At 29.0% G+C, this 25595-nt stretch overlaps 2 protein-coding genes across 2 annotated transcripts in view; one reads left to right on the forward strand and one right to left on the reverse strand.

Moving 5' to 3' along the window:
• The window catches only part of LOC135950898 (uncharacterized), a 315472-nt gene that overhangs the window by 260649 nt on the left and 29228 nt on the right, over positions 1–25595 (forward strand). Inside the window, exons 14-16 of the mRNA XM_065500422.1 lie at positions 9873–10953; positions 11122–11155; positions 12743–12881. Of these exons, the coding sequence (XP_065356494.1) occupies positions 9873–10953; positions 11122–11155; positions 12743–12881 (1254 nt within the window). The remainder of the gene's footprint in view (positions 1–9872; positions 10954–11121; positions 11156–12742; positions 12882–25595) is intronic.
• LOC135952649 (uncharacterized) lies at positions 14938–15837 on the reverse strand. Its single transcript, XM_065502665.1, has one exon. The coding sequence runs from the start codon at positions 15835–15837 to the stop codon at positions 14938–14940; it is 900 nt and encodes a 299-aa protein (XP_065358737.1).

Below are 25595 nucleotides of genomic sequence, written 5' to 3' on the forward strand. Positions count from 1 at the left end.
TATAAAAATTTTATATAAACATTTCGACCTTTCATGCATATTGGGACATCTGTGTCCCTTACAAGAAATCTGATATTGCGGATAGTTTAAAATCTTCTTTTTAGAAAAAATCAATTTAATCACAATCTTTACTTACCATTCTAACAAAATCAACCGAAAAACTGCTTTGAAACTGCACTAATCTATTACAAATCACTTTTTAATATAATAAAAAAAACTTCGAAATTACCAAAAATAAAATTGAATTATTTGTTTTACTTTTCCTGTTTATAAATAGTTGGTTTGTATTGCAATTGATTACAAAAAGAAGTTTAGTTTGAAAATATCCAATGTTAAACATTTGGGACACCATAAGCGTCAAAGCGTTAAAGGCCAAACTTTTCTGTTGCGGCAGAAATAGGTTCGTTGGTTACTTAAAACGTTTTTCTGTTGCATATTTATTTCTATATACATATTCAATAGTTTTGAAAAGAAAAAAAAAACGCCAGTGTTAATTCAAGTAATTTTTGTAAAAATAAAATTATTTGTAAGCAATTACTGTGAAATAAAAATATTCTTTCACATTTATTAGAATTATTTCTATTCAGTATTTTTTGGAAAAATAAATTTATTTGTTTCAAATTTGTGAGAAATAAAAATATTTCTAAAGTTTTATTAGAATTATTTCTATTCAATCATTTTTTGTTTGAATAATTTTAGTTTTTTGTATTTTGTTTGAATAAATATTCCAAAGAAATTAGATGATTTTGTTTGTATCTAAATGAAATAAATTTAAATTTTATTCAACTTTACTTTATTTGAATATGTAAAATTTTACTATTTTCTAAAAAAATATCCATATAATTTAATTAAACTAATATAAAATGATTTTATTTATAATTTATTTGGTTTTAAAAGATATAAATATGCATAAATTTAACTGCAGATATTATAAATAAATTAGACAAATACTTTATTTACTTAATAAATAATTTGGAAAATAAATATTTATAATTGGAAACAAAAACTAAACTAATATAAAAAATATTTATATTTTGTATTTTATTCACAAGTTACAGCTATGCAAAAAACCATTTAATGTTAAATCTAAGTTTGTTGGAAGTCACTATAAATTAAATTTTTTGCTTTGAACAAAAATTATTTTTAATTTTTATGAAAAAATATAATTTAAATATCAAGTTTTATATTTAATACTATTTAAAGTACTTGGTAACAAACCAATAAGACTTCCTATTTGTGTGTACAGCTTCACCGTCAAAAGAAATAAACATTGTTTTATAAATATTATTACTGTCGTCGCTCGTGTTATTCGTATTTTCTGTTTGCTGCTTATTTTTTTTAAATCTTCCACCATAATTGTTCCTTTTTATTCACGTTTTTTTTCATAACATTTGCTCCCGTTTGCAACAATTCAGGGTAGAACAATTTCATTGTTTGCCTGACTTCATTCTTTTTCATTTATTTCTCGCATATTTTGTGTGCGTTTTTTTTATTTTCTTTCATTGCCATTTAATAAATATTAATTTTGACTTAAAAAAAGGAAGAATTCAGTTTTTTTGCTTGTTGAAAATCAACGTAGCGTGCAGTGTTTTCAGTTGTTTTGCTTTTAATATGTTTCCTTTTTGCTCTTCAGGACTCAGACAGGACTTGCTGTTTTCTTCGTTGTTGCTGTTTTGTATTGTTGTTGGTATCCTGTTACACAAATAATATGTACAAAATGTTTATGTATAATTTGTTGTTTTTCTTGTATTTGTTGACATTTAATTTTCATTTGCATATTTTTTTATTTAAGCCAACAAGAAAGACAGAAAGAAAGAAATAAAGCAACATACATTTTTTCTCTTTTTGCAACAGATTAACATTTTTTAAGAAATCTTATAACACAGACTCATATATATTTTATTTTTAATTTGTAAGGTAGAGCGTGCAGGGGAGCGTGGCACCAATGAACGAACCTGGAATATTTATGTTTTAAATAAAAGAGGGGGGTAAAGAGAGGGTTTAAATTTTTGTTTCAATTTCGATAAACAGGTGGGAATTGTTAAAGGTAGTTATACAATAGATGACCTTTAGGGCTTAAGTGATTTTATTTTTGAGTTTTATTTAAGTTTTTCTTTCGTTTTTTTAATGCATATATAAATAATTATTTTTGAAATTATCTTGGGGTTTAAGTTAAAAATAAACTTGGAATAATGAATAACAATAAATTTGAACATAAATAAGAAAAATATTTTAAAATGACCAAAACAAATAACGCTAACGATGAATTTTTAAAATTTAATATAACCAGGCGTATGATTAATATTAATTGGGAGGTTTGTTAAGGAAATCTTTAATATCTTTGAATAAATAAGTGATATTTCAGTTATTTAAAATGAAAACTATTCACAAATACCTAATATCAATATTAAAAGAAAATCTATCATGCTGAAATTCGTTATAAACTATAAATTTTGGAAATTTTTTTAAACGAAAAAAATATTATTTTTGATATATTCAAAAAAATGTTTTGTAATACAAAGTTTTCGTTAAATTTTAAACAAAAAATATATGTAAGTACTTGTTTCCATATTTTTTTATATTTTATGGAAATTTATGGACAATTCCTAAGAATTGTTCCAGACATTTCATAAACTCCTTAATTTATTAGGGCAATAGTTTGTTGCGACAGACATTATTTATTTCATTAAGCTTTAAATAAATTTTTTTGCTTAACTCCTCTTAATTTAGCAAATTTTTGTGAAATTTTTTATAAAAAATATAACTGGACGTATGATTAATATTAATTGAGAGGTTTGATAATGAAATCTTTAATAACTTCTAATTGTCAAGCGATATTTTAGCCATTAAAAAGAAAACACTTTACAAAGACCTAAAATAAATCATTAGAGAAAATCTACATTACTGGCTTAAAATAATAAGCTCAAATTAAGAAATTTTTTTTTCATAAAAAAAAAATATTTTTATTTTTTCGAAAAATTTTTAATAAAAACTAAAATTTTGTGCTTAATTATGTAAAATTAAAGCAAGTTGTTAAAAATTCTTAAAAGAAATTAAAATTATTGAAATTTTTTCTTAATGTTTCTCAAATTTATGTTTAATTCCTTAAAATGTTCCCTACAAAGTTGAATTTCCTGCTTAACTAATGATTCACAAACAAATATACATAATAAAATAAGAAAAATACTTAAATCTGATTAGAAAAATTAATGTCAACAATGAATTTTTTATCAAAAATTAAAGTTTCAAAAGTTGAATATAACTGGGCGTATGATTAATATTAATTGGGAGGTTAGTAACGGAAATCTTTAATAACTTCTAATTATTAAAAGATATTTCAGTCATTTTAACAGATTTAAAAGGAAAACACTTCACTAATAGCTAATATAACTATTTGTAGAAAATCTGCAATACGGAAATTCTTTATAAAATCAAATTAATAAATTTTTTTCAACAAAAAAAAAATATTTTTTTTATATTTTTGATATATGTTTAATAAAAACTAAAAGTTTTTGATTAATTATCTAGAATTTAAGTAAATTTTAAAAATCTTAAAACAAAATAAAGTTATTGACAATTTTTTCTAAATTTGACACAAAATTATGTTTAATTCCTTAAAATTTTCCCTACAAAGTTGAATTTCCTGCTTAACTAATGATACACAAATAAATTTGCATAATTAAATAAGAAAAATATTTAAATCTGATTAGAAAAATTAATGTCAACAATGAATTTTTAATCAAAAATTCAAGTTTCAAAAGTTAAATATAACTGGGCGTATGATTAATATTAATTGGGAGGTTAGTTAAGAAAATCGTTCATAACTTCTAATAAGTTAGAGATAATTGAGCCATTTAAACAGATTTAAAAAGAAAACACTTCACAAATATATAATATAAATATTTATGGAAAACCTACATTATAAGCTCAAATTAAAAGATTTTTTTCAAGAAAAAAAAAATTATTTATGAAACTTTAAAAAAAACTGAAAGTTTTTGATTAATTATGTAGAACTCAAGTAAACTGGCAAAAATCATGCAAGAAATTAATATTATTGTAAATTTTTTTTCTATATTTTACTCAAATTTCCTTAAAATTTTCCCAACAAAGATACATTTCTCTTAATAATAATCCACAAACAAACCTACATAATAAAATAAGAAAAATACTTAAATAAGACCTGAATAATTAAAGTGATCGATGAATTTTTTATCAAAAATTAAATTTTAATATAACTGGACGTATGATTAATATTAATTGGGAGGTTAACTAAGGAAATCTTTAATAACTTCTAATTGTCAAGCGATATTTCAGCCATTTAAACAGATTTAAAATGAAAACACTTCACAAATACCTAACATACATATTTCTAAAAAAATCTTTCTTACTGGAATTCTTTTACAAGCTTAAATTAAAAGATATTTAAAAAAAAAAAAAAAATATTTATCAAAAATTTTCCAAAAAAAACTTAAGGTTTTTGTTTAATTATGTAGAATTAAAGAAGCTGTTAAAATCTTAAAAGAAATTAAAATTATTGGAGATTTTTTCTTCATATTTCCCTCCAAATTTAAATTTCCTGCTTAATTAATATTCCACAAACAAACATACCTAAATTCAAACATTTATTACAGTAATGGTTTGCTGCGACAAACATTATTTATTTTACTATGATTTAATTAAATTTGTTTGCTTAACTCCTCTTAATTTGCTAAACTTTTGTGTAATTGATTAAAACAAGGTCGACACTTTTGGCCCACACAAATATTAATTTAACCTTCCGTTATTACACAAACCATGTATGTATCTCTACACACATTCTTATATGTATGTAAATGTCTTTGTGTTTTATTTAATCCTTAAAGCTTTCAGTAAATGTGTTAATAAAATGTCATCATAATTGCGTTACTTTTTCGCTCACCCTCTTTACGTTTACATTGTCGTGATATTTTTGTCTTTCTTCTTCTTTAGCTTAAGGATCCTTAACAAATAAACATCCTGTGCTGCCTGTCACACAATCCACAACTCAAATAAATAGTGGTATTTTGTGGCGTTTAATTGTGTATATACTCTTCGTCTGATGTTCGGGGTTACTCCACGTACGTGTTTATTTATGAGTGTGAATGAGATGGAAGGCAAAAATATTGTCTACTTATAATATGGGTATTAAAATCTACAGATAAAATCCTTTAAATACACAATTATCCAAATGTATTCTCATTTTTTTTAACCAGCACGACACGTGCTTTTACTCTTTCGGTTTTGTGTATTGAAATGGATACAAAGTGATTTTTGTTGAGACATGAAATCTCAGCCAAATTAATGAAATATATTTGTAAGAGTTTCATAGTAACACTCTTTGTTTCATAAAGAAATAAAAGGGATGGAAAGAAAAAGTTAACTTCTATAGGCAGTAATTGATATCTTCTTTTAAGAAATTTATCAAAAGCTGTATCTTTCTTTAAGCAATTGCAGACATTATTAATTTCTATAGCAAATTTACCAGTAACTTTGAATTTTTATAGACAATAATATCTGCTTAACCTACATTATCTCTCAAAGAACTTCGGCACCTCAAATTTCCTATAATTATTTATACATTTAATATCTTTGATTAGTTACCTATTTAAAACTTTTTAGATAACTAAAATTGCTCTTCAACTTTAGAAGTTATTAAAGATTTCCTTAGTTAACCTCCCAATTAATATTAATCATACGTCCAGTTATATTAAAATTTAATTTTTGATAAAAAATTCATCATTTACTTTAATTATTCTGGTCATATTTAAGTAGTTTTCTTATTTAATTATGTACATTTGTTTGTGGATTATTATTAAGAGAAAATTTATCTTTGTTGGGAAAATTTTAAGAAAATTTTAGTAAAATATAGAAAAAAAATTTTCAATAATTTTAATTTCTTGTATGATTCTTACCAACTTACTTTAATTCTACATAATTAATCAAAAACTTTCAGGTTTTTTTTGGAAAATGTTTCAAAAATAAAAAAAAATATATTTTTTGTTGAAAAAAAAATATATTTTTTGTTGAAAAAAAAATCTCTTAATTTGAGCTTATAAAGAATTCCAGTAATGTAGGTTTTCTATAAATATTTGTATTATATATTTGTGAAGTGTTTTCTTTTTAAATCTGTTTAAATGGCTGAATTATCGCTTATTTATTAGAAGTTATTAAAGATTTTCTTAACTAACCTCCCAATTAATATTAATCATACGCCCAGTTTATTCAACTTTTGAAACTTTAATTTTTGATCAATAATTCATTGTTGATCAGATCAGATTTAAGTATTTTTCTTATTTAATTATGTACATTTGTTTGTGGATCATTAGTTATGCAGGAAATTCAACTTTGTATGGAAAATTTTAAAGAATTAAACATAATTTTGTGTCAAATTTAGAAAAAATAGTCAATAACTTTATTTTGTTTTAAGATTTTTAAAATTTACTTTAATTCTAGATAATTAATCAAAAACTTTTAGTTTTTATTAAACATATATCAAAACTATAAAAATTAATTTTTTTTGTTGAAAAAAAAATCTCTTAATTTGAGCTTATAAAGAATTCCAGTAATGTAGGTTTTCTATAAATATTTATATTATGTATTTAAGAAGTGTTTTCTTTTTAAATCTGCTTAAATGGCTGAATTATCGCTTATTTATTAGAAGTTATTAAAGATTTTCTTAACTAACCTCCCAATTAATATTAATCATACGCCCAGTTATATTCAACTTTTGAAACTTTAATTTTTAATCAAAAATTCATTGTTGATATTAATTTTTCTAATCACTAGACCAATGTCCTTTTTCTGTCGTTTTAAAAACCGATTCCGACAATGGTTGGATTCTATGACAACCCCGATAGTTTAAAATTAAATAATAAAAAATCAATGAAATTTTTTATAAAAAAAAAAATTGTTTTAAATTAAAAGATAATTAAATTGTTTAACTGAAATTTTGCAATGGATTTAATTTGCATTGAAATTGTATTGTTTTCATTAACATAACTTTATTTTATTCTAAAGAAAATTTAGCGCTATCTTTACTATTCTATAGAAAACTTATCGACTACTTAAAATTGCCATAGAAAACTTATTCATTACTTTAAATTTTAAAATAAAACTACTTGTTCATAACTTACATTTTATAATTTTTTTACATCCGTAACTTGGATTTCCTAAAGAAAATTTGATTTTTTTTGAAATTTTAAAGACAGCATTAATTTTCTTTAGCAAATTTATTGTAAACCTTGAGTTTTTTAAGAAACAATGATAGAAAATTAATGAACAAATATTTCGATGTTTTTTTTGAATAGAAAATTATTCAATTGTTTGTCAACTTTAAAATTCCCTAGGAAATTTAAAGATAACTGAATGTAAAAATGAAATGTTATCAAAAAAATGTGAAAATTTTATATGATTTAAAAAAATTATCACTTTTGTGTTGGTCCGCAATACTGATTTTACAGCAAATGTTCTGAAAAATTAAAGTTTCCAAATTCCATTATTTATTTACTTTTATAATCTATTTAAATCTGCTCTAAATCTCTAGTAGTTACTGAGATATTAAGAATTTAATAAAACAATCCAAAATAAATATCAATCATACGCACTGTAGTTCTAAATTTAATAAGTAAGAAAATCGGACCTAGTTCAGGCGAAATTTAGTAAAAGGAAACATAAAACTGAAATGAAGTGAATTTTTTAAAACAAAATACTTGCCTTTTGATTATAAGCCAACTAAAATGGTATTTATTAAATATTTTATCAGTAACTTATTTCGACTAATCAAGATTTTGGCATAAGTAATCGATTTTTAGTCTGTTATTTATTAGTAGCTGTTATTCTAAAAATGTTTAAGCATAAATGTTTTAAAATCACAATAGTGGAAAATTTTCAATTTTTTTTTCACAATTTTAAAAGCTTTTTTTGGAGTTTCTATAAAAGTTACTTCATAACTTTTTCTATTGTAGCTCCTTTTAAATGTTGGCTTTTGAAATAAGTAAGTTTCCTTGCAATATGACTAACAGTTAAGTAATTATAGGTCATTTAGTGAAATGACCCCTTAATTAATATTAATCATACGCACCCGGCTGCTCAAATTTTAATAACACTTATTCTAAGAAACTTGAAGATATTATAGAATATTTTTTTTTAAATTTCTTACACTTGAAAGAAGCTGATATCTATAGAATAAAATTTTCTATAAAATTAATAAAAAAAAAATTTCTAAAATTTCAAAAAACTGTCAATTTTGTAAGAAAAATATAATTTTTTTTAATTCTTATTATGATATTCTTAAGTTTTTTTCCATTGGCCGGAAATCAGTAAAAAACATATCAAACCTAGTTAATCAATTTATTATTAGTTGAAAAATATTAAAATTTTGTGAGGTATATACAAAAATTGCTTTGAATTTCTAAGAAAATAATCCCATAGTTTTATAAGTTATAAATGTTTTGTTACTTTCAAGCCTTGTCTTTCTAAATCAATTGATTTTTTCAATTTATGAAAAATAGTTTGCGTGTTGCAAGTCATTTAGTAAAAGTATTACCTAATTAATATTAATCATACGTCACCAGAACATTAATTTTAAAAAGTTAATATTTCTTGTAATTTTTAGCTTTTAATATAATTTTTTTAAATTTTTATATAGTTTAGATTACAAATTATCTTTAGGATATTTAAAATTGGCTATAAAAATATAATTGCTTTAAACAATTTTAGATTCAAAATTTTTTTGGAAAAAAAATTAATTTTTTTTTTCAGAATTTTAAAGTTTTTTCCTTATGCACTTTGAAAATTGATGAAAAATATTGAAAAAGTTAATAAAATACAAATTAGTTGAGAAAATTTTAAATAGTTAATCAAATTCTTATTAGTTGAAGGATATTAAAATTTTGTGTAACATTAACCAAAAATTGCTTTGAATTTTGAAGAAAATAGGCCCATAGTTGTATAAGTTTTGTGTGTTTTTCGCCTCCATCAAGCTTTGTCTTTCTAAATCAATTGAGTTTTTTAATTTATACTAAATATATTGCAAGTTATGAGATATTTAGTGAAAGTACTACTTAATTAATATTAATCATACGTCACCAGAACACTAATTTTAAAAAGTTAATTTTTCTTAGAACCTTTCACTTTTAATGTGATTTTTTTAAATTTGTATACAGTTTAGATTACAAGTTATATCTAGAATGCCTAAAATTGGTTATAGAATTATAATTGCTTTAAAAAATTTGAGATTCAAAATTTTTTTGGAAAAAAATTAAATTTTATTTTGGAATTCTTTTTTCTAATGTAATTTGAAAATTAATGAATAATATCTAAAAAGTTAATAAAATTTTGATGAGAAATATAAAAAAAAATTATTTCGAATATCGAAAAAAGTTTGATGTTCAAAAATACATAATTTCCTAAGTCTGTTATAAAATTTGTGTCAAATTATTTCGTATCTAAAAAATCTTAGTTTACTTTAAAATAACTACCAAATAATTAATTTATTTATCTCTGTAATTACTTATTTCTTTATTAAAATTTATCAGTATTCTTAATGAAATGTATTACATTTTAATTTGTATGAGCAATTAATTTTTGAAAAACTTATAAACAAATTTTCCTTGTTTCTATGAAAATAAATTATCCAGTCTTTACTTTGAAATATTGTCATACTTAATTTATAAATGTATTTATTGTGTTAAATTACCCCTAAATATTCACAATAAATGTTGATTTATTGATATTAAAAATAAATAAATATTAATCATACGCCACACAGTAAAATTTAAGGAAATTTTATTTTTTACTTTAAAAAAAACTACTTTTTAATGCTAAATGTTAACATTTGTGTTTCTTCTTTGTAGAACTGGCAACCCATAATTAGTTCTTCATTGGCATCGCTATTATTGCTGGGTATATCTACACTAATTGCCATAGCATTAGTAATACACTCGGAATTAGTGCCCAAGAAATTATTGCACGTAAATAATAAGTCCACAAATGCAACAAACTCCACAACAGTCTCAACAGCTGCTGCCACTACAAACATTAACACTGTTGTGCCCGGATCTGCAACTGATGGAGGAGGAGGTGGAGGTGCCACCTTAACGGTGACAACAGGAACATTAACAACAGCCCAAGAACAGGAATTAGAGAATACCACAATACTACAAACGAACAGGGAGCCAGTAGGAGAACAAGCACTGAGACAATCGGTGGCGACATCATTGAAACCCCCCCTAAGATTTGTACAACAGGGCACATCAGCAGCTGGTGTGCGTGGTGCTATAGGTATTAGCTGGCTGTTGCCTCTGCTATTTGCCATAACATCACCTTTAATTTGTACAATTAATGGCAAATGGCCACAAAACTGGTGGCTGGAAATTATGAGCCATTCCATGGCCACAGCCACGACATCCCAAACGGGCAACGGTGGAACGGGTTTAATGGGCACAACAGCATTTGCCATGAACACGGCCACCAATAGTTTTTTGCCCCTGAATGAGCGTTACATACGCACTCATCTAACACCCTTTACAACGGAGCCACCTTTGCTGAGTAATGGTGATAGTTTTTTGGAATTTAATACTACAACAGCCTTAGATAATACGAATACAAATGCTCATTTAACAACCACCAGCAGCAGCAGTAGTAGTAGCAGCAGTACAATTGATGCAACATCTACAATTTGGTCGCATTCCTTACAAACAGCAGCACATTCCCCAGTAACCTCAATTTCATTTCTCCACAATGAAGACACCACTTCGGCTAATGCAGCTGCCAATTTGGCGGACGGAGGTGGTGCGGGTGGCCTGTTGCCACCCGCTGTACCAGCTTTAAATTTCATTTTATTTTTGTTTGTGGATATTTTGTTCATTCTGTTATTTTTTGCTCTATTTGCGATTTTAATCAAAAAACTTTTATGGCTTTGGCATAAAAATCGTCGTACAAATAATGCAACAGCAACTACGACATCAGCAGCATCATCATCATCGGGGCATGTAACGACGCCCGCTGTTGCTCTTACAACAACGAATAGCAGTGTAATACAACAACAGCAACAACAACATCATCACTATCAACAACAGCAAACGTACAATAGCAATAATGCAGCATTGGATAAATTCAATATGGTCATGAAACAAAGGTGGGTGTGTGTGTGTCTTTATTTATGGGCAAAAGTGCGGCATAAATTGAAATAATTGTAGGAAAGAGTTTAGCAAAAAGAGGAAATTAAAAATGTCGATAACTTTTCTATAGAAAAGTAAAGCTATCGATAACTTTTCTATAGAAAAGTAAAGCTATCGATAACTTTTCTATAGAAAAGTAAAGCTATCGATAACTTTTCTATAGAAAAGTAAAGCTATCGATAACTTTTCTATAGAAAAGTAAAGCTATCGATAACTTTTCTATAGAAAAGTAAAGTTATCGATAACTTTTCTATAGAAAAGTAAAGTTATCGATAACTTTTCTATAGAAAAGTAAAGTTATCGATAACTTTTCTATAGAAAAGTAAAGTTATCGATAACTTTTCTATAGAAAAGTAAAGTTATCGATAACTTTTCTATAGAAAAGTAAAGTTATCGATAACTTTTCTATAGAAAAGTAAAGTTATCGATAACTTTTCTATAGAAAAGTAAAGTTATCGATAACTTTTCTATAGAAAAGTAAAGTTATCGATAACTTTTCTATAGAAAAGTAAAGTTATCGATAACTTTTCTATAGAAAAGTAAAGTTATCGATAACTTTTCTATAGAAAAGTAAAGTTATCGATAACTTTTCTATAGAAAAGTAAAGTTATCGATAACTTTTCTATAGAAAAGTAAAGTTATCGATAACTTTTCTATAGAAAAGTAAAGTTATCGATAACTTTTCTATAGAAAAGTAAAGTTATCGATAACTTTTCTATAGAAAAGTAAAGTTATCGATAACTTTTCTATAGAAAAGTAAAGTTATCGATAACTTTTCTATAGAAAAGTAAAGTTATCGATAACTTTTCTATAGAAAAGTAAAGTTATCGATAACTTTTCTATAGAAAAGTAAAGTTATCGATAACTTTTCTATAGAAAAGTAAAGTTATCGATAACTTTTCTATAGAAAAGTAAAGTTATCGATAACTTTTCTATAGAAAAGTAAAGTTATCGATAACTTTTCTATAGAAAAGTAAAGTTATCGATAACTTTTCTATAGAAAAGTAAAGTTATCGATAACTTTTCTATAGAAAAGTAAAGTTATCGATAACTTTTCTATAGAAAAGTAAAGTTATCGATAACTTTTCTATAGAAAAGTAAAGTTATCGATAACTTTTCTATAGAAAAGTAAAGTTATCGATAACTTTTCTATAGAAAAGTAAAGTTATCGATAACTTTTCTATAGAAAATCAAAGTTATTATTAACTTTTCTATAGAAAAGTAAAGTTATCGATAACTTTTCTACAGAAAATCATTGTTATCGATAACTTTTTTACATAAAATCAAAATTATCGAACTTTTTTTGCTAGAAAAAAATTGTACACCTCTTTTAGCTCTACCCTCTCTCTCCCCTTTACAAATAATCCTTGGGTTTATTTTAATTTTTTTTTCGATTATTCTTTACACTAAATTAATTTGAAACTAAATGGGGAAAAAACGAAAAAAAAAAAACACAACATGGTCTATTGTTATGAATTCACCATGCAGCATATCATACACAACTATTTAAATACTCATTTCAATATTTTATTTTTTCATTACAGAATCGGTTTATTGTATAGAACGGGTTGCCTGTTACTAATCAAATTATGTACGGATGCATTATTCATTGTATACAGCAATTCCATGGTGATGGAAACAACCTGGTGGTGTTATCCGTTTGGCATATCGTGTATATTAATGGTGAGTTTATGGCAAAATTATATGATTTAGATGTCTACCAAATATTTTGGGAGTTTGCTGAAACAAATCTAATTGAGAAATAAAACAAACAAAAAGCTATTTTGTCTTGCAGTTTCAATAACTTTTTTTATCAGTTTAAATAGAAATTTAAATTCAATGCTCTTGATATTTTCTCAACTTCCTACAAGATGTCATGGGAAAAAATTCTAACAAAAATAAAAGAAAATTTTGTCTCTTGAAAAAAAACCTTCAAAAATGTTACAAACTCAATGTCAATGAACCATTAGTTTCCTGTTAAATATTTGTCTAGCTATTTCTAACAGCAAAATCCTGCAAAATCTTGCACAATGTGCTGATATATTTAAAAAAAAAAAAACATATTTACAGTGCCTTAACGTGAGCTGCATAAAAGTTTTTCTTACTTAAATTTATACGCACTTTTTGTTATATTTAGTTTTAATACATATTTTTGTACATTTTGCGCTTTTGCTTAAAGGCAAATAAAATTTCTTTATATTGCGTTTATTTTCATACAAAAATGTTGCTAAAAAGAAAAAACTTGGCAACAACTAAAAGTACTGTATAGATTTTTTTCAAGTTTTTTTTTGTAACAAATTATGATTGTAATAGGGGAGTAAGACATAACAAAAAATAAGACGGAAACTCAAAATAAAATGTATAGAAAAGATGCTTTAAAAGAAAAAGTTCAAAAAACTTATAGCAATTTTTACAACAAATTAATATATATAGAAATAGTTTTTAAACAAGAGAAAAAATTGCATATTCATGTTGTAAAAAGAATTTTATAAAAATATTTGTTTAAAATTTCTTTAGAAAAAAGTTTGGTAACAAAGTAAATGATATCTGCTAGTGTTGTTTCAGGTCTTAAGCTAAGATATGCATGTGAATTTTTGAATACATTCAAGTGAAGTTTTGTTAAGTTTAACAATAATTAATATTAATCTACTACTATTTTAAAAAAATAATTTTCTACTACTACTTTTTAAAAAATAGTGGTATTTCTAAAATAGTAGTAGAAATACTACTACTATTTTAAATAAGTATGTAGTATTTCTACTACTTTTTTAAAAGATAGTATTGCATTATTTCTACTACTATTTCAAATAATAGTAGTATTTCTACTACTGTTTTAAAAAAATAGTAGTATTTCTACTACTATTTGAAAAAAGTATTATTTATACTACTATTTTAAAAAAAAAGTAGTATTTCTACTACTATTTTAAAAAAAATAGTATTTCTACTACTATTTTGAAAATAGTAGTATTTCTACTACTATTTTAAAAAAGTAGTATTTCTACTACTATTTTAAAAAATAGTAGCATTTCTACAATTTTAAAAAAAAGTAGTATTTCTATTTGTTTTTACGGGTTAGAAGTTGACGGCAATATTAGTTTTAAGTATCGGGTAAGTAAATAAAAATCTTATTTTTTATATTTTCCTTTTTTTTATAAAACGTTATAATTCATGTTTATTGAACTTTCATTAGCGGTAAGTATTTAATATATAGGATTAGGGTAAGTATATAGATCTTAAGTATATAACAAATTTTAGGTTAGGATGTAAGTTTTATACTAGGTTTAAGTTAATATTTAAGTAAATTTTAAATACACTTTAAGAGTTTTATTATAGGTTTAAGGTTTTATTATAGGTTTAGGATTTTATTATAATTTTAGGGTTTTATTATAGTTTTGTTTTTTATTAAGTTTTAACTTATTTATTTATTTATTAAAATAACTATTGTTGGTTTCACTGTTGTTTGGTTTTAAGCGCACACACTTGTGTATTGATCAAAAGGGTTTTTTGAAGTGGAGATCATAAAGCTGCAGCTGACTTTTGTGTGTGTAATCTGAAGTTGGCTGCAGTTAAGATGTGGGAGATGTTTGACTTCAGGGATGGGAAAGTCGTTTTGTTCATTGAAATGAACATCCTCCCGGGCCTGGCAACCTGTGAAGAAAAAGAACAATTATTTTCATATGTTCAATATTGGGTTAAAGAGTGTAAGGGTAATTATATAGGAAAATACTTCATTATATTTTTAATTGGTAAGGGATCCCATAATTAGCCAACCCAGCGTTGAATCCTGAACTATCAGTGATCCGCCATCAATATGGATCGTATTTGGTTGTAAAATGGTGGTATATAAATCACCACCAATTTCCATGGCTACGGGTGAATTGGAATAAAATTCTGGGTCGGCCAGAGAAATTCGGCAAAATTTCCCTTTTATAGCTGGGTCCAAACCATGCGGGTAAGGGGTTTTTGGCAGGTCATTTGAAACCTGCATGCACACTTCATACTGCATTGTGGAGGCCATGTTGGGTGATATGATGACCTTTACATATACATTTTCATCCACTTTGAAGGGGTTGAGTTCAGCTTCGTGAACAAACGCTACTCCAATTTTGGACGTTGTTAGGCTCGGGTTTAAGAGAGCTCTTACTAGCTGTTTGGATTTCTCCGTGACAACTTGTACCACAACCGTAGGGACAATTGTTTGGGTCCTTGACGTCGGCAAGGTGGTTAGTGTCTGTTTGACAATTGTTCGTGGCGCAGGAATCGGTACCGTGGTCCTTTCCGATGGTGTTGGTGGGGATTGTTCCTTTTGGAGATCCTTAAGGATACGATCGGGACCATGTAGAGCGGTGTGGTGTTTGCCCTTGCACTTTTGGCACCGGGATTTGCTGGAACATTTTCCAATTAGGTGATTCCTGGCCAGACAGTTTACGCAATAGTGTAATTTAACAGCGGTTTGGTATTTTTCAGCCAAGTTCATCTTTTGGAACTTCCTACAGTTTGTTAAGCTATGATCCGCCTGACAGATGCCGCAACCAAAATGGCGTTTTGGTTGACGTTTGTTGTTTTCATTATTGGGTTTAGGTCGAGATCCATTGCGGTTGGAGCGTCCTTTACGGTTGTTGTTGTTTTTGGGTGCCATATTCTATGTAAAAGAAATTATGTATGAATGAATGAATGAAGTGTACTGAATGTGTTAGTGGGTTAGACTGTTAGGGTGAAGGGTTAGTTATGAATAAATAGTTACAAGTGGGTAAGTGTGTTAAATGGGTTAAAAGGGTATTTAAACAATTTTATGTTATTTGGGTTAAACTAGAAGTGTTAAACTAACTAGTGGGTAAAATGACAACTTTTGTTATTGGTCGAGTTAACGTTCCGGATGATGTTCGTATATCGACTACTCTATTTCGTCCATCAGAGCCAGTGTATGTTTTAATGACTCGACCGAGTAACCATTCGTTTGGAGGTAAATTGTCCTGTTTGATAATAACAATGTCATTTGTTTCAACTTGTCGTTGAGGGTTCTTCCACTTGTATCTCTTATGGAGCTCTTTAAGATATTCATCCTTCCATCTTCTACAAAAGTTATGATGTTGAATCTTTAACTTTTGCCATCTGTTTGCTAGGGTTATATTTTCATTGCTTAAATCGGGTTCTGCTGGGGTTAAAATGGGTGATCCAATTAAAAAGTGTCCTGGGGTTAAAGGGTTAAGATCCTGTGGGTTTTCGCTTGACGGGCTTAAGGGTCTGGAATTCAGGCATCCTTCTATTCTCGCGAGTAGTGTGGCTAGCTCTTCAAATGTGTGCTTTAGGGTATTCATTTTCTTTAGATGAGCCTTAAAGCTTTTCACTCCCGCTTCCCATAAACCACCCATGTGTGGTGCACCGGGAGGTATAAAATGCCACGTCAAATTTTGGAAACTGCTGGCAGATATAACGGAACTTTTTAACTGTTTAATGAATTCCTGTCGCTCTTTCTTCAACAATTTGCTCGCTCCAATGAAATTTGTTCCATTGTCCGAGTAAATAGCGACAGGGCATCCCCGCCTCGAAAAAAATCGAGCGAAAGCTGCCATAAAGGCTTGTGTTGACAATTCAGATGTAGGCTCCAAGTGAATAGCTTTTGTTGCAAAGCAAACAAAAACGCATACGTAACCTTTCGTTATTCTACATGCTCTGCCATTATATGCTTTAATATCGAATGGTCCTGCAAAATCAACTCCCACATTCGTAAAGGGTTTATCAATTTGGGTACGTTCTGGTGGCAAGGCTGCCATGAATTGGGTTGTTTGTCTATTCTTGTATCTAGTACACGGTGAACATTTGTTAACTACTACGCTAACAAGATTCTTGAGTTTTGGAACCCAGTATCCTGAGCGTATTATTCTCAACATAAGTTGATTTCCGCCGTGTAGGGTTATTAGGTGCACGTGTTGGGTTAATAATTTGACAAATGAACTGCCGTAGGGTAATAAAACCGGGTGCCTTTCGGAATATGACAAACTGTTGGAATTTGCTAGTCGACCATTTGCACGCATTATATTTGCGGAATCTAAAAATGGCGTTAGGGTGAGCAGGTTACTTTTATTGGGTATAGGGTTTCTTCTTTTTAGACAGTGATATTCGTTCTTAAAATATTCTGTCTGACAAAGAATAATCAGTCTATCGCGGGTAGATTTGATCTCTGACGCATCAATTTCAATACTAGGGTGGGTTGTTAATAAACGTAGTCTTTCTTTGACTAGTTGTGGGTTATTTCGATCAAGAATAACTCTATCATTTCGAATTGTATTGTTTCGGGTACACGATGCTCGATCACAAAATCGATAGACATATGTCATTACTCGTAGAGCATTTGACAATTTCGAAAATCTTGATAATATATCTGGGTTTTCAGTATTCGTATCTAAGGAAGGGTGGGTATTAACTGTCGTAGTAAACGACTGACTAACTTTCGCTTCAGCTTGAGTTATAAAGTGTTTCTTTGTTGTTGGCCACTGCGAAGCAGATTCTTTCAACCATGATGGTCCATTCCACCATAAACCGTCATCTTTCAACTCATCGGCAGTACATCCTCGGCTAGCAACATCGGCAGGATTATCGTGAGACGCCACATGGTTCCAATTTTCAACGCCGACTGTTTGAATAATTGTGGAAACACGGTTTGCCACAAATGTGTTCCACGAGTTGGGTTGTTTACTAAGCCAGGCCAAGACTATAGATGAATCGGTCCAGAAATACGTCTGATGTAAGGGTAGGTTGAGTTGGGTGAGTAAATTATGCGTCATATTAGCCAACAACACTGCACCACAAAGTTCAAGTTTTGGTAACGAGATTACTTTGATTGGTGCAACCCTCGTCTTAGCGAAGAGTAGGGTTACGGAATTAGGTCCGTCTATGGGTGTTACTCGTGCATATAGACATGCAGAGTATGCTTTTTCAGAAGCATCTGAAAAACCATGAAACTCAATTTTTGCTGAAGGTGAAAAGTTAATCCATCTTGGTATACGAATTCTATTAATATTATCATAGAACTGCAAAAACTTTTGCCATTTTATAAGGGTGAGTGGGTTAAGACATTCATCCCAAGCTGTGTTATCTTGCCAAATTTGTTGCATTATAATCTTTGCAGATATTACAATTGGCGCTAACCAACCAGCTGGGTCAAAGAGACGAGCGATGTCTGACAAAACAGTTCGCTTTGTGTATGCTGACTTCCTTTCGATTAAGGGTACATTAAAGAAAAATGTGTCTTCCTTCGCATTCCATCGGATTCCTAATGTTTTGGCATTATTCGATTCCGGAAGGTTGAGTAAATCCACATTAAGTAGGTGTTCTTCGGGTAAATCTTTCAACAATTCTCTTGAATTTGAAATCCATTTTCTTAAAGGAAAACCAGCAGAGTCAAGTGCCGCGATCAGTTGGGTTTGGCCTTCTTTAGCTTCTTCGATGGTGTTACCTCCGGCTAAGACATCGTCAACATACATATTATTCCGTAATATTTGTGAAGCTATAGGGTGGTTGTTTTGAATGTCTTTGGCTAATTCGTGTAGGGTTCTAATAGCCAAGTATGGCGCACAGTTAACACCAAATGTTACTGTTTGCAGTTCATAATCTTGAATGGGTTCATTGACGCTTTTACGGAATAATATTCGTTGGAAGGGTGTGTGGGTAGGGTTTAGCATAATTTGCCGGTACATTTTTGTAATGTCGGCATTATAAACTATCTTGTAAAAGCGCCATTTCAAGATAAGTACAACTAAATCTTGTTGTAGGGTGGGTCCAGTGTATAGGGTATCATTGAGACTGTTGTTGTTAGAGGTTTTGCTTGATGCATTAAACACAACTCTAACTTTTGTCGTAACACGATCAAGTTTAACAACAGCGTGATGGGGTAAATAATATTGGGTATTTGAAGGAGTGTTGGGGTTGTATTTAATTAGTTTCATATGACCTAAGTCGATATACTCTTGTAACACGTTATCATATTCCACTTTTAGTTCTGGCTTTTTCATTAAACTTTTCTCATTTCTTAAGAATTGAGCCATAGCCACGTGTCGCGAGTTTCCTAACTCTACAGGAGGGTATATAAATGGAAGGTTAACCTGATAACGGCCATTCGGTAATCGACGGGTAGTGGTCATATAAGTTTCTTCACACAGAAAACTTTCTTCTGAAACTTTGGGTTGGGTGGTTACATCTTCAATTTCCCAAAATTTGGTCAAGACTTTATCAAGCATGACTGAACTGAAGTATGAAACAAAGGGTTGGGTGTTATTTGTGTTCTGAATGGGTCCTGTTAAAATCCATCCAAACTCCGTTTCCTGAGCTATTAGGGTATTAAGTAGATCTTTTCTTACTCCAGATTTCAAAATTTGAGGGTAAAAATCGCTGCCAATGATAAAATCTATGGGTCTACTTTCATAGAACTTTTGGTCAGCTAATTGAATATCTTCCAAGTCTTTAATAAGGGTAGGTTTTAAGCTTTGGGTGGGTAAATTTTTGGTTAGTGTTTTCACTACAATTGCTTGGATATTCAGTTTGAAATTAGTATGGGTATTGGAGCGTAAAGAAACTTGACACAGTTTATTTGATCTTGCAGAAACTATCTCATTTAATCCAGAAATTTCTGCAACTATGGGTGTAGTGGGTAAATGCAACTTCCTTCTCAGTTTATCTGTTATAAATGAGAAGTCTGAAGCTGGGTCAATGAGAGCTCTAGCTGGAAACAATTCTCCTTGGACTTCTACATTCAGAACTGCTGTTCCTAATAACTTAGTTCTGTCATCTATGGGTATGGGTTTGCTTGATTGGGTTTGGGTTGAGAAAGATTGAACTGTATTTGACGATGACGCTTGATTGTCGTCAATTTGTGGGTTAATCTTAGAATTTGGTTTATGCAATAGGCTATTATGTCGTCCACCACAATACCTACAGGTGAATGTGCTGCGACAACCTTGTATGACATGACCAATGGCTAAACAATTGTAACATATACCATTTTTCTTCACAAATTCAATTCTTTCGTTAATTCCCAGTGAAGTAAACGACGAACATTCTCTCAAAGTATGATTTCCATCGCAAAGTTTGCAAACAGAACCATCGGGTTTATTTTGGGGGTTTGGGGTTAGTGTATTTGATTGGGTTGAATTTGAAAGTTTTCGTTCGTTTTGCCGTTTGTTTCTTGATTGTGAACTTGCTGTTGGGTCATGTGTTACATTATGGAATGTTTTGCCTCGTCTGTCATATTGGGTTTTAACTTCTTGGAAATGTTTGGGTTTTGTGTGTTGGTTAGGGTTGGTATCAAGATCTTGAACATCATTAACTGATGTAAGTTCTTTGAAAGTGTTAGTCAAAAATACATCTAAGTCAGTCCAAGAAGGCATCTCTGCACAATCTGGAAGAGATTTCTCAAATTCTCTTCGGGTTTCTCTGGGTAATTTCGACGTGCATAGATATACTAAGATAGGATCCCATTGATCCGTATCTATGTCTAAAGAGTTCAGATTTGCAATACAGCAATTTATCTTTCTCTGAAGCTTTCTTATAGAAGCACTACACATGGTGCTTACTAAGGGTAAATTTAATAGGGTTTTTAATTGCGCGTTAATTTGCATCCTACGATTCTCATACTGAGAAGTTAATTGATTCCACGCAATAAGAAAGCCATCATTTGTTAAGGGTGCATTGTCTACTATTTCTTTGGCTTCGCCGCTTGTTTTTTGTTTAAGATGGAAAAGTTTTTCAACTTCACTTAAACGGGTATTATTGCCATAAATGGCCTTGAAAAGATCCCTAAACGAAGCCCAGCTTTTGAAATCTCCGCTGAATGTCGGCATATCGCAAGGGGGTACAGTGAAGCTTGTAGAACTGTTGGGTTGTGGGGGTTCGGGTAAAGATGGTCGTGTTTCATTTTCCTTGGTCATCTCCTCAATCGATTCATCTATGGAAATCATGCTTGACCTATAAAATCCTTTCGCAGATCTGACTTGCCTAACAACATCGTTTAAATTTATGGCATCGGCCTTCTTCGGGTCAAGAATATCGGCTGATTCTCTAATTTGGGTGAATTTACGGTCAATTTTAGCCCATAATTCACTTAATTCCCGTTTTTGGAATTTAAGAGCGGGTAGAGATCGGATGCTTTCCGGGGTAGTGCGATAATCTTCATCAAACGACTTTAAGTCAGTTTGGATATATCTTAATAAATCGGCGGCCACAGATTCTAGAGTAGACATATTGGGTTATTGGAGAAATTCACAAAAAAGAATTCTCAAAATAAAAAATATTTCTATATAGAAATATTTAGGGTTCAAATTAAAAAAGTGTGAGTTTTTTTTTTTGCTTTAGCTGTACCAAAATTACTTTTGTTCCAGCTGACAAAATTTCCAATTGGGTATTATATGTAATGTGTGCGCTACTAAGCTTAAAATGCAATATTAGTTCCCTAGAAGCAATATACAAAAATATATTTTGAAATTTTTATGAAAGAGGGTGGGTGGGTTTTATATTTTCAAGTTTGTGTGAAAAGGGTGGGTTTTAAATGACAATTATACTGTATATTGCAATAATAAATGGAACAATTTGCGAATAATATTGGAAATTTATATTTTATATAAAAATTGCAAAAAGTTTGACTCACCTTTTTTGCTGAGGGTAGGGTACAAACCACAATATATAAAAATATATAAAAAATTGCTTGTGTTGTCGATTCCTCTTTGTGTCGTCTTCCCGCTATGATGAGTGTTGACAATATGGGTAGTGTTGTTGTTGTAATTGTCGACAGCCGCTGTAAGTACTGTGTGTACAGATGTATGTATGTATATTTTAATGTGGTTTTTTATTTGGGTAATTTTTGTAAAAATTTGTTATTATGTTTTGCACCAGAATTTTTTGTTCAAAATAAATGTATGTATGTATGTTTGTAAATATTTATGTATGAATAAGTGTTTAATTTCTTTTTATAAATTATTTGGTATTTATTGTTTTTTCCTTGTTCACAATTTTTGATTTTTATTTTGTTTTAAATGTTTTAATATTTATTCTGTTTTTAATATTTTGTGTTGTATTGTATTTTTTGTGCACTTTTTGTTTTTTTTTTCCTTTTTTGTTCTTGTGTGTTATATTCTTGTTATTTATTTGTAAACAATAATTTATTAACACTGTTTTTATTTATTACTAGCTGACCCGGTGCGCTTCGCCACCCCAATTAGAAGAATAAATAGTACTATCAAGCCCACTTTGTGAATCTAATTGTAAATGTCTAATTTCATATTTCTGGGTCCATTATTATAGAAAATGCAAAATGTGTTCCTAATTTTAAATTTTTATGTTTATTATTATAAAATATTCAAAAAGTACCATTGCAATAAGGAAATAGTACCATTGATTATCACTTTTAAATTCGCATTCACTAAACCATAACCCGTCAAGTTTGAAATTTAGATTTGTATATCATTTCATATATTATCAACTAATTTTGTTTCTATAATACTTAAGATTTAATAAATTATCACAAAACCGAAACCGATCGGTTTTTAATTTTTTAAAACCGAAACCGCGGTTTTGAAATTCTTCGATTTTTTGGAAACTCTAGGTCCATTATTATAGGAAATTCAAAAAAGTACCATTAGAATATATAAAAAGTACCAAAAATCCCCCACTTGTGGCTTCCTACTCACTCGGGTCCATATAAGCTTAATTTCATGGCTTTAGGTTCATTGGTGAAGAAATTACAAAAGTACCATTCGAATAAAGAAAAAGTACCAAAAAGTCTCCCCTAGAATTCTAACTCACTTAGGACCATGTATGCTTAATTTCATGTTTTTAAGTCCATTGCTATAGAAAATTAAAAAAAAGTACCATTAGAATAAACAAAAGGTACCATGAGGTATCCGCTTGAATTTTCAATCACTTAGGACCATATACGCTTAATTTCATATTTCTAGGTCCATTATATTACAGAAAATTCAAAAAGTACCATTAGAATATAGAAGAAGTACCAAAAAGCACCCACTTGTAGTTGACCACCCACTCGGGTCCGTATAACCTTTATTTAATGTTTATAGGTTCATTGGTGAAGAAATTACAAAAAGTACCATTTGAATAAAGAAAAAGTACCAAAAAGTCTCCCCCTAGACTTCTCACTCACTTAGGACCATATATGTTTAATTTCGTGTTTCTAAGTCCATTGTTATAGAAAATTCAAAAAAGTACCATTATAATATAGAAAAAGTACTAAAAAGTATACACTTGTGGTTTTCCAGTCACTCGGGTTCATATAAGCTTTATTTCATGATTCTACGTTCATTGGTGAAGAAATTAAAAAAGTACCATTCGAATAAAGAAAAAGTACCAAAAAGTCACCCCTTAGAATTCTCACTCACTTAGGACCATATATGCTTAATTTCATGTTTTTAAGTCCATTGCTATAGAAAATTAAAAAAAGTATCATTAGAATAAACAAAAAGTACCATGAAGTATCCGCTTGAATTTTCAATCACTTAGGACCATATACGCTTAATTTCATATTTCTAGGTCCATTATATTATAGAAAATTCAAAAAGTACCATTAGAATATAGAAAAAGTACCAAAAAGCACCCACTTGTAGTTTCCCACTCACTCGGTTCCATATAAGCTTTATTTCATGTTTCTAGGTTCATTGGTGAAGAAATTACAAAAAGTACCAATCGAATAAAGAAAAAGTACCACAAAGTCTCCCCATAGAATTCTCACTTACTTAGGACCATATATGCTTAATTTCTTGTTTCTAAGTTCATTGTTATAGAAAATTCAAAAAAGTACTATTAGAATAAACAAAAAGTACCAAAAAGTCTCCCCCTAGAATTCTCACTCACTTAGGACCATATATGCTTAACTTCATATTTCTATGTCCATTATTACAGAAAATTCAAAAAGTACCATTAGAATATAGAAAAAGTACCAAAAAGCAGTCACTTGTAGATTCCCACTCACTCCGGTCTTAATTTCATGTTTTTAGGTTCATTGGTGAAGAAATTACAAAAAGTACCATTCGAATAAAGAAAAAGTACCAAAAAGTCTCCCCCTAGAATTCTCACTCACTTAGGACCATATATGCTTAATTTCATGTCTCTAAGTCCATTGCTAAAGAAAATTCAAAAAAGTACCATTAGAATATAGAAAAAGTACCAAAAAACCCACACTTGTGGTTTCCCACTCACTCGGTTCCATATAAGCTTTATTTCATGTTTCTAGGTTCATTGGTGAAGAAATTACAAAAAGTACCAATCGAATAAAGAAAAAGTACCAAAAAGTCTCCCCCTAGAATTATCACTTACTTAGGACCATATATGCTTAATTTCATGTTTCTAAGTCCATAGTTATAGAAAATTCAAAAAGTACCATTAGAATAAAGAAAAAGTACCAAAAAGTCTCCCCTTAGAATTCTCACTCACTTATGACTATATATGCTTAATTTCATGTTTCTAAGTCCATAGTTATAGAAAATTCAAAAAAGTACCATTAGAATATAGAAAAAGTACCAAAAAACCCACACTTGTGGTTTCCCACTCACTCGGTTTATATATAAGCTTTATTTCATGTTTCTAGGTTCATTGGTGAAGAAATTACAAAAAGTACCAATCGAATAAAGAAAAAGTACCAAAAAGTCTCCCCTTAGAATTCTCACTCACTTATGACTATATATGCTTAATTTCATGTTTCTAAGTCCATAGTTATAGAAAATTCAAAAAAGTACCATTAGAATATAGAAAAAGTACCAAAAAACCCACACTTGTGGTTTCCCACTCACTCGGTTTATATATAAGCTTTATTTCATGTTTCTAGGTTCATTGGTGAAGAAATTACAAAAAGTACCATTCCAATAAAGAAAAAGTACCAAAAAGTCTCCCCCTAGAATTCTCACTCACTTAGGACCATATATGTTTAATTTCATGTTTCTAAGTCCATTATTATAGAAATTTCAAAAAAGTACCATTAGAAGAACAAAAAAGTACCTATAGTACAGTTCACACATTTTGGTACCTAAATATTATCCCCTATTCCTAACACTAACTTCACTCAAATACATATCAGCTAACTTTAATGTCGATAACTGAAATAATTTAAAATGTTAAAAAAGTACCATTAGGAGAAAAGTACCAATTTCCCTTTTCTTACTTGAACACCCCTCAAGTTTGAAATTTAAAAATATTCCATTTTGCCAAAATTGTTTATGCTATAGGCATGTATCAAAATATTAAAATCTGTGTTAATGTGCCCAAGAATAAATATGTTTTAAAAAAAGTACCAAACTGTTTACCCGGATTTGGCCCAATGTACACCTTGGTACTCGAGTTCCAAATAACACCCTGTTAGTTAATTTTTGTATGAATCCAGGAACCAACGTTAAAAAAATT

The sequence above is a fragment of the Calliphora vicina genome, chromosome 2 (genome assembly GCF_958450345.1).
Source record: "Calliphora vicina chromosome 2, idCalVici1.1, whole genome shotgun sequence".
Lineage (NCBI taxonomy): Eukaryota > Metazoa > Arthropoda > Insecta > Diptera > Calliphoridae > Calliphora > Calliphora vicina.